The following is a 9,860-nucleotide window of genomic DNA, read 5'->3' as shown; positions in this document are numbered from 1 at the left end:
TCTCTCTCTCTCTTTTTCTCTCTCTCCCTCCGTTCTATAATGCTCTGTCCCTTTCCCCGGACGTGTCCCCGGTCCGCGTGTGCAGCTCACGCTTGCCCTGCGCTGCGGCGCTTCGCTCCTTCACTATGCTTCAGTCGCTGTCTAGTCACACTTCAGCTATAGTTCGCTATAGGCTGCTTCATTCCTCTCCTCCACCCTCCCCACACTCTTGTCATCGCATTTGTTATGTCTTCTTAGGTGTCGTTATTTAGTCTGCACGGGCGGTGTTTAACCCGTCTTATATTACCAAACCCCATTATGTGAGTATTTACACCCCCCTCCCCCATCCGCAGGTTCAACCTGAAACACATCTGAAACGTATTAGCCTACATGGGTGCTTATGGGAAGACTCCCACGGTCTGTTCTTCAATGAGTTTGGATTTCACAGAAAGTGTCTGGTCTCGAAGTTTGACCCTAGTGCCCACTAACCCGCCTCGCCCACTGAACCCAAAACTCAACTCTGAAGATTCAAAGAACGGTATAGCACGGATTGGACACCTCTTACGTTTCATGTCCCGGGGTGGTTCTCTATACCTGCGCGCGCGCGTAAGGTTTAATCCCCTTGCCCTCTCGCCAGAACCTGTCTGTCCAGTTCATGCAACCCTATATTCACGCGCTCCGTTTCGTTCGTTTCAATGGCGCTTCGCCCCCATCTCCTTATGTACCTATTCTGCACTTTGCACTCTGCATTTACACACACACACACACACACACACACACATACACACACACACACACACACACACACACACACACACACACACACACACACACACACACACACAGGAGTGTTACAAGAATGTATTCTCTTTCTTCCACATAGCTCCAGCCCCGACTCGAGTCCCCTGATCAATGTCCACCAATGCCACAGCCTCTGTTAAATGTCTCTCTCTCTGTGTTTCTCTCTTTCTTTCTCATTCTCTATTTCTCTCTTTCCCTCCCCGCATGCAGCATACGTCTGGCCCCCTTCGAGCTCTTGTCCACTGGCTTTCCTTGCTCTGTTTCACTTCGTCCACCCCCCCCCCCCCACCCCACACACACACCCTCCGCTCCCGCCTCCCTCACACAAGCACACACACACACACGCACACACACACACAGTGCACATTGCTTTCATTAGACATCTCTTTCTCTCTACCTCACTCTCTCCCTCCCCCAAGTACCTCTTGTCCGGCCCCCTGATCTTTCTGTCCATTGGCTTCCCCCGGTCTATCTTTCATGTCCAGCCCCTAATGAGTGTCCATTGGTTTTGTTATTTCCCCTCCCTCCTCCCACTTTGCCGCTTCGCCCTGCCCATGTTTTGTATGTCTGTGTCCATCCATCTCCTGACGTTCAAGTTCGCAGGAACGTCACGTCCGCACTTGAACTTGCAGCTCAGGGGGGCTTTTGCCATTTTTTCATCTCTCTCCCTCGCTCTCTTTTAAAAAAAGCCATGACGGCGATCCCACAATCCATCTTCCCTGCGCCATCGTTGTATTATTTCTAATTTATTTTGGATGTCAAAGGCATTGATGAAGATATTTTCTCTGGAGTCTCCCTTCTAACCCGGCTCTCCCGATGTGAACCGAGCTGAACGCTGCCACCAGCCACCATGTCTCGCCGCAAGCAAGGCAAACCCCAGCACTTAAGCAAACGGGATTTTTCGCGTAAGTACATCTAAATTGTCATTTCTACTTTTACCACACTCCTTTCTACCCAGTCCAATACTGTGTCCATTCAGAAAAGCGGAAACTGGGTTACATGGAGCGTGATTCAAACGGGCACTTTGGACACTGGACTGCACGGACCCGCGGTCAAGTGGACTTCACCGTGAAATCGAGGGGAGAATCTCCCCGGGTGAAATACATATGGGCGCATAGCATATTCTACCCAGGCTGAAAGAGAAAAGTTTGATCCAGCTTTCACCCCTGCGAAAAATCGGAGAAGTTTGCAGCGAGAATGGCATTACATTCACAGGCACTGGCTTTAGTGCCCCCGTTGCCTCCGCCACTAAAGTGCATAGGCTACATTAAGGTACACGGAGCGTATGGGTATATGCATGCTTTCCGCGGAGCTATGTAGAATATCGCCCGGAATATCCTGTACCGGTGCCTTTCTTGGATCGAGGCAGGTTTCTCCCCTCTCGTGCTATTTTTGGAAGGTTTTCAAAAACCTGGAAGTGGATTTTGTTTGGGAAAAATCTCGTGTCCAACTGTTTACAAGCACGGAGCGCGCGTGTAGCTCCTCGAAATATATATATATATATAAAAACGGCTTATTTGTACCTTGCTTGTCCATATATCCTTATCGAACGGATTATAGTGTTTACATTGATTCTGCAAGGTGTTCTCATATAGTGGCGGGAAGCATATGCTTCATGCTGTCTCGAGTAGCCTAGTAAAAGAGGGTGCTTTCGTAAAGAGCAACAGGACCAACGCATTTTCTTTTCTATAGCCTATTTTTCTCCCCACTTTTTACCAACCCAAATTTGGAGCATTGGTATTTATTTTAGTTTATCATGCAGTTCATTACCCTGAGGTAAGACAAAACAAGAATAACAATGACATGTTATTTATACTGTAATTACAATGTAAAGAAAATGTTGAATAATAATACATTTTTACGTTTAACTAGTTATATGGAAAACTCCGCTTAGCACACATTTATTTTGATATGGTTGATTTTGATATGGTTGATTTAGTTTGCATACATAACCAGCATGTTTACAATGTTACAAGCTGCAGGCAGTTAGCTAAATATGCGTTTGTAACAAGAGGATCACTAAGGTAGCATGTCCAATACCCGTTGTTGCTACACCGTGTATTTGTCCTGCAATCGTCCCTTCAGTAGCGCTCGAATGGTGTTATATGCGATAACATGCCCTAGATCCAAGTTGTTGTAACATTGTATCGTATCGTGTGGCATTATTAGGTTTCCGCATGAAGTCGAGTGGCTTTAGACATATCTCTGGGTTTCAGTGTAGCCAGGGCATACTGCCCAGCTGCATCGGCAGGCTTTTGTTCGTGTCGGAATCCCGTCGCTAGGAGGCAGACAACGATCAGAAACTGGACGTGAACTTGAACCTGATCAATTTCACCGCCACCTCAATCTACATATTTGAGGATATGTTTAGAATGCAGGGAAATGCATAAGGGGATTTTATACGGCACGATTCCCCTCCTCTTTTCTCTCCAGTTTCGAATACAGTTATTGCTAACAGAGGTATGGAAGTTGAACACATTTCAATACAAATGTCAACATTCTGTAGTCCTATAATTTGTTAAACTACCTAAACGCAAAAATCTCCATAAAAAAATCTTCAGACCCTTTTTATTTTATTTTAAATGGTCGAAAATATCATATTTTACAGTAAAAAATAGATGTATTTAATGTGAAAATGCATCACAAAACGTGTCCATTTGAATAAAAGATAGGCCTATGATGGCTTTAAATTAAGGTTTGAATGTTTTTTTAGCACATATTTCGTATTAGGACAAAAAATGACTATTAGTTGTTCATATTTCCTGCCGCTAAGGAAGGTATCAATAGTGTTAATGGTAGGCTAATCAAACCCCTTGAAATGTAATGGCATTTACAGAAGTAGGAGAAGAGATATGTTACTAATGTTTGCCACCTTTCATTCCTATGGGCTGTGCATCAAACAACACACACCGTTTGTTCCACATTGTGCAGAAATTACAGTTGTTTTAATATCATGCAGAATGAAATCACTTTCAAATGCATGAATTCATGTGTAGTACTGCCTTACATAGCGTGGTTTTCGTATAGCCTGTTAGAAAATAATTGTTCCACGAGAGTTTTCTTCTTCTTTTTATTGATTTGCCACGCCGAATTGAATTAGTGACAAATCATGTTTATCCCACACATTATAGGAATAGGCCTAAAAGGTCATGTATCTCAGTGTGCCTACTCTGATGCAGCCTATATTTGGGTTTTTATCTGATATTGATTGCATCACATTGGTTTAGGAGCCGGACATGTATTCGTGGAAGTGATATTATTCAGTTCATGTTTTGAATATGTACATATGTCCAGGTTTCTCGTCTCCTTCAATTCCATTTCAAGCAGTTCAATGTCGACGGCACAATATGGTGCTAAATACTTTGCATAGGCCTCTGCAGAAAAAGATATGCAATCAAATAATATCATTCAAATATGTGTTTATCCCTTTGTAATTAAGACCAACAATGCGTTATGCAACTCTATAAAATCTACTCTCAGTTCAAGTTTTAGGTGAGGGCTTAGTCTGCTTTCATTAGATTTTATCCAGTGAATTTAATGCCTAGGGCTGTTGTATAACCTCGGCTGTTCTGGTGGTAGACCTGACGTTAAATTAAGGGTAGTAACCGCGCAATGTTATCTCTATGTCCCTGTTCGCTCGCAGATGTCGTGTAGGATTGCTCGTTCAAATGATATTTCCTTGCGCGCGGTGGGAGCCAACCCACATTCCGCCCTCTCTCTCTCTCTCTCTCTCTCTCTCTCTCTCTCTCTCTCTCTGTCTCATACACACACTCTCTCCCTCTATCTATTATCTATCTGGCTCTAGGTTGGGCGGAAATAAATGTAACCTCAGTTCACAGGATCCTATCTATTTTATCAAACATCCCTACCAATCATCAGCCACTACAAATTGAAATCTATTTTTTGATTCTCAGTGGTTTTAAGTTCATTAAAATGTGAAATTGGCAGCTTAGTAAAGAAGGTCAAGATGCTTAACCATTAGGAAGCTAAAAAGAAAGCTACTCTCACCTCAGAGCGACAGATTTCAAACACGACGGGCCGCTCAGTAGTAGGCTACTTAGTAGTAATAGTGGACTCCTGTCTAACCTCCCTTTGTGGTGAAATAGCTCCCATTTACACAGCTCGTCTGTCCGTGTATAACAAGACTGACACTCCCCGTGTGACAAAAGGCAACTTTCAAACGAGTCAAGCGTTAATCCCGGCTTCCACGGCGAGGAATTTACTTGAACGGTTCCTTAAGGCTGATTTCCGGCTGTAAAAGTGGTTATATAGGAACTGTAAGTCACACGTGCAAAGAGTCCAGGAGAGTTTTTTTTATTTCGAAACACTCAGGCTGCTCGTCTTTTCTGCACACACATATGTTGGAAACATTTGTAATATCCCCCATAATGAATTGAGAGAAACAAGCGTGATCCTATATTAACTATTATTCTATAACACATTGTAATGTGATTATTCTGCACCTATAAATACTGTTTTGAATATGAAAAACACGTTTTTGAAAACGGTATTTGAAAAAGCATTAAACATTTTTCCTTTTGATTTTGAAGTATCCAACTGTCTCTTTCCTGCTACACTTTTGATTACCACCAGTCTATAAAACAAGTAATTCAATTATGCCAATTTGTTATCTATCAAACTAAGGCTTTATTTGTCACACCCTTACAACCCAAAATAATATTTGACATCCATTATAAAGCCTGCCTTTGATTAGATGCCTTTCTTAGTCATTGTCGTGCTAATTTCAATGGATGTAAAAGTAGAAGTGGTCATAGTATGAAATTGACAGGGTGTTAAGTGGAGCTGTCTGTCAAATGCCAGTCACACCAAAAGTTAGTCACACACTTTTCTCTGCAACACCGCACAGGCATTACTGCCTCTGCTACTGCTACTGCTACTACTACTGCTACTACTACTACTGGGGGTGTAGTCTGATGCCTACTACTAGTTTTGGCAGAATGGTGAGAGAGAACAAGTCAAAGCATGTGATCGTTGTTTTGCACGGTTGTTGATACTGCTAAATTGAACATTACGCCTCTAATTCCCTCCCTCCCCCTCCCTCCCTCCCTCCCTCCCCCTCCCTCCCTCCCTCCCTCCCTCCCTCCCTCCCTCCCTCCCTCCCTCCCTCCCTCCCTCCCTCCCTCCCTCCCTCCCTCCCTCCCTCCCTCCCTCCCTCCCTCCCTCCCCCCTCCCTCCCTCCCTCCCCCCCCCCTCCCTCCCTCCCTCCCTCGTTGCTGCTACAGCCGAGCCCCTGTCTGCCATCGTCTCGGAGGAGCTCCCGTCGGAACGCTGCTCACAACGCTCGGACCGTTCAGAGAATGGCACGGGCACACTACGGGTTGCCGTGGAGACGGAGCATGACCTGTTGACCTGTGGTCAGTGCCAGGCCACCTTCCCCCTGGGGGACATCTTGCTCTTCATTGAGCACAAGAGGAAGAGATGTCATGGACCCCCCTGTCTGGCCAGGGGCCTGGACAAGCCCCCCTCCCCCTCACCAGGCCTGGCCCTCACTCCCTCGCCCTTCCTGGCCTCACTCCGCACACGCCCCGTGGAAGTGGGCGTTCAAGCCACTCCGGGGGCCGATGATGACCGCTTCTCGTTGCCCAGAGGGATCTGCCCCAAGCAGGAACACATCCCAGGTAACCACCGTTCTCCACAACATGTTGTCGTTACATAAACAATAGGAGCTGTGTTTCAAATTCATATACAGTATCTCTGTTGGTGTAGGTGAACTTGAGTGAACATGCAGTAACATGTGTGCGTCATAAGGCTAGCCGTGCATGGGCGCATGTTTAAGTTTTGAAGTGTGTCACAAACCACTATTATATGCAGTGACGTGTTTGAATATGTATAGCCCTTGTGGGCTTGTGTGTTTATGTTGGGGAGGCGGGGGGTGTCGTGTAGTGTGTGTAAGCATAGACGGGGTACTGCAGAGGCCATATATTGGGCAGAAATGTTCCCTCTCCCTATAGGATTTGCAGTCCTAAGAGACCCAGTGTGAATGCCACTGCCATGATTGGCTCAGATTGGGTCCTCGTTTAAGTGATCCATCTGATTGGCTAGGACTGATAGGCTAGGGGCGGGGTCTATTCCGGCTAACCACAACTGTGAAACATCACAGGGAAGCCCAGAAGAATAGGATAAAATAAAAACACATCTTATGACTTGATTTATGGATTGTTATCTCATCCCTGTCTCATATCGCCTTGTTCTTGCTGACTGGAGTTCTTAATTAGAGACACATATGCATCATAGTGCTGCTGCTCTCTAGCGGTGTGTGTGAATATGTGTGTGTGTGTCTTTACGGATACATATGTGTGTGTGTGTGTGTGTCAGCCTGCAGAGGGGAAACGGTTAACTTGGCACAGCAGTTGACCTCAGATCCATTGAGTTTGACAGAGAGAGGATGGGGGGAAGGTTGGTTTTCCACAGTAATCAAATATAGCCCAATGGCAAAGTGACACTGGTAACCTTGACTTAGTGGCCATTTTGCAATGGCCTAAATTGGGGCACAGGGTGGGTGCACTGGCTGGCAATGCTGCGGACTCAACCCACCCACCATGCAGGGAAACAAAGGTTTGGCACATGGGTCAATGTGTGTGTGTGTGTGTGTGTGTTTGTGACACTGTGTGTTGGAGGGAGTGGTTTAGAGATTTTTATATAATTACACGGTTGTGCAGTGTGTATATGCCTGTAAGAGGGCATACACAAATTCTGTGATGTATGTGTTTTTGTCTGTGTGTGTGTGTGTGTCCACGGTTTCTCTGGGATATGTGTTCATGGCTTTTCAGGATGTGTGTTCCAGTTTCCCCATATAGGCTACAGCTTTATAGTGTGTGTCATTCCATGTGTGTGTGTGTGTGTATGCTTCCGTTTGTGTGTTCTGTTGTGAGGCTCTCATCTGGAGTGTGTGTGTGTGCCGCTTGCACGGTGTGTGTCTGGGGGCTCTGTGAGAAATGCTGCTGTAGTTCTCTCATGTGGCTCTAGCAGATGTCTCCTGATCTCACTGTGGTCTCTCCCCACCACATCTTACACCAGTAAACAAAGGCTTGCATATTCTTACGCTCTCCATTTCTCCATTTCTCTATTTCCTTTCTTACTCTCTTGTTTCCTTCTCATTTCTCTAACTCACTCTCTCTGCTATTTCTTTCCCACCTCTCTCTCTCCTCCTCTTTCTCCCTTAGTCTTTCTTTCTTTCTTTTTCACTCTGTGCAGTATAACAGCGGAGGAGTGTACACTCGGTTATGATGGCTCGCCGAGGAAGAGTCATTTATTTAAAGCATCTTAACGCCACTAATTATTTGTTATAGTGTAGTTTTTCTGTCTATTTCAATTAGGGTTCTCTTTCAGTGGTTGACTGGCAGCACTAAATAAGGCCTGGGAAAAGATGAACTAGTAGGATGGATGCGAGCAACAAAACAAGACTGTTAATCACTCTGCTTGTAAACAACGGCAGAAAGGCTTGGGAATATAGAGAGTTAAAGGGCGGATTTCAAGGTGGCCATAATTACAGTTCCTCTAGATATTATTTTACAGTTTTCATCTGGCCTGTCTCATATATGTGTGTTTGAGTGTGCAAGTGCGTGTGTTGTATAGAAATGCAGGGTAGTGACTGTCTCTGTTTTAGTCCATCTCTTCTCATCAGGCTAGATGTCCAGGTTTTAGGAAATTAATCTGGCCTGGATCATCCTCATCAACAATCATTTAGATCTGAATTTTGATCCTTTAATATTGGTTTCGTGATTGGCTTCTGGATTTTGGTATGGAATAGACTCCAGACAGGCCCATTTCGGTGGTACGTTGGGCGTAGAAATGTAGTGTAAGGTGAAACCCACCGTGTGTGTGTGTGTTTTGTATGAGTGTGTGTGTGCAGTGTGTGTGTGCAGTGTGTGTGTGTGTGTGTGTGTGTGTGTGCGCGCGCGCGTTCGCTTGCGCATGTGCTTGCGCATGCGTGTGTCGGTCTTACCTGGTTCCCCAGCTCATTGTCTTCTTTAGTTCATTCTTAACGGATCGGCAATACTAATCAGGGTCGTGTCTCGACTCTTGTGTGTGTGTCTGCTTAGCCATTTTGTTTTTAAGATAAGATGTTGCTGCAATTTCAGCACAAATGATCCCAGCCATTTAAACAAACACACACACACACACACACACACACACACACACACACACGGTCTCAGCCAGCAGCTAAACTGGGTTATTATTTACATCATAATGTAATGGGTGAGACACGTCTGGTGGGGTCAATGGTATTATAAATGAATGTTATGTTTTTGGAATCATTTGATGTGAATTATTTATGTTTTATATTTTTTTAAATTATTACTATTATTATATTAATTCCATTTTTATTGTAATTTTTAACAATAATTTTTGTAATTCTTTGTTTTACACAAAGCAATGTCAGTAACAGATTCGTCCAGCTCTAGGGTTGTTTTTGTATTGTTTCTGCACCATGAATATTTATTACTGTGTATTATTGCATTGGTAAGTGTGGTAGTGGGGAGTTTGTCATTGGTATGTACCTTAGGAAAATTTTGAGCATTGCTCTCGTGGTGTAATACCCGTATTTACATATCAAACAGCTCTGTTTGAAAAGACAGAAGGCAGTACCTGTCGGGGAATGTGTGTGTGTGTGTGTTCCATGTGGATTGTTGTCCTTGATTTTACTACAACCACATTAGGTTGGGATCTCTTACGCTCTTTAGTCTATTGATGCTACACTGTGTGTTCTGTGAGTACTAACACAGCACTAAACTGATTGTGCCATGTGTAATGTCATGGTAAAAAAGCATGAATGATTGTGCAACACTGAAATATATTATTCTTCCACTAACCCCATCACAATATGGTATACAAAGCACTTGAGCCTTGTTGTTACGAAGATATCTCTGTCCCCTTGACTTTCTCTGGCTCTGTATATTCCAATGTACACTATATGGTCTGGAGTCTCTGCATATTTTGTGCTGTTGATGCTACAGCTAAGCTAAAGCTGGACTATGACATGATTGCTGTTGCGGTGTGGTAGATCAGGTGATTAGCCTGCACCGCTAGCACTGCTAGTGTTTGTTAAATGCACCTTT

General features: G+C 44.4%; 1 protein-coding gene across 1 annotated transcript in view; it reads left to right on the top strand.

The window, feature by feature from the left end:
* The first annotated feature begins 1,336 nt into the window (after nucleotides 1-1,336).
* Nucleotides 1,337-9,860, top strand: part of bcl11aa (BAF chromatin remodeling complex subunit BCL11A a) — a 57,049-nt gene continuing 48,525 nt past the window's right edge. The window contains exons 1-2 of the mRNA XM_024424899.2: nucleotides 1,337-1,685; nucleotides 6,024-6,419. Coding sequence (XP_024280667.1) covers nucleotides 1,631-1,685; nucleotides 6,024-6,419 — 451 coding nt within the window. The 5' untranslated portion in view covers nucleotides 1,337-1,630. The remainder of the gene's footprint in view (nucleotides 1,686-6,023; nucleotides 6,420-9,860) is intronic.

This window comes from Oncorhynchus tshawytscha, linkage group LG06 (genome assembly GCF_018296145.1).
Source record: "Oncorhynchus tshawytscha isolate Ot180627B linkage group LG06, Otsh_v2.0, whole genome shotgun sequence".
Taxonomy (NCBI): Eukaryota; Metazoa; Chordata; class Actinopteri; order Salmoniformes; family Salmonidae; genus Oncorhynchus; species Oncorhynchus tshawytscha.
Note: the sequence above shows the minus strand (reverse complement) of the source record. Positions and strands in the feature narration are given on the sequence as shown.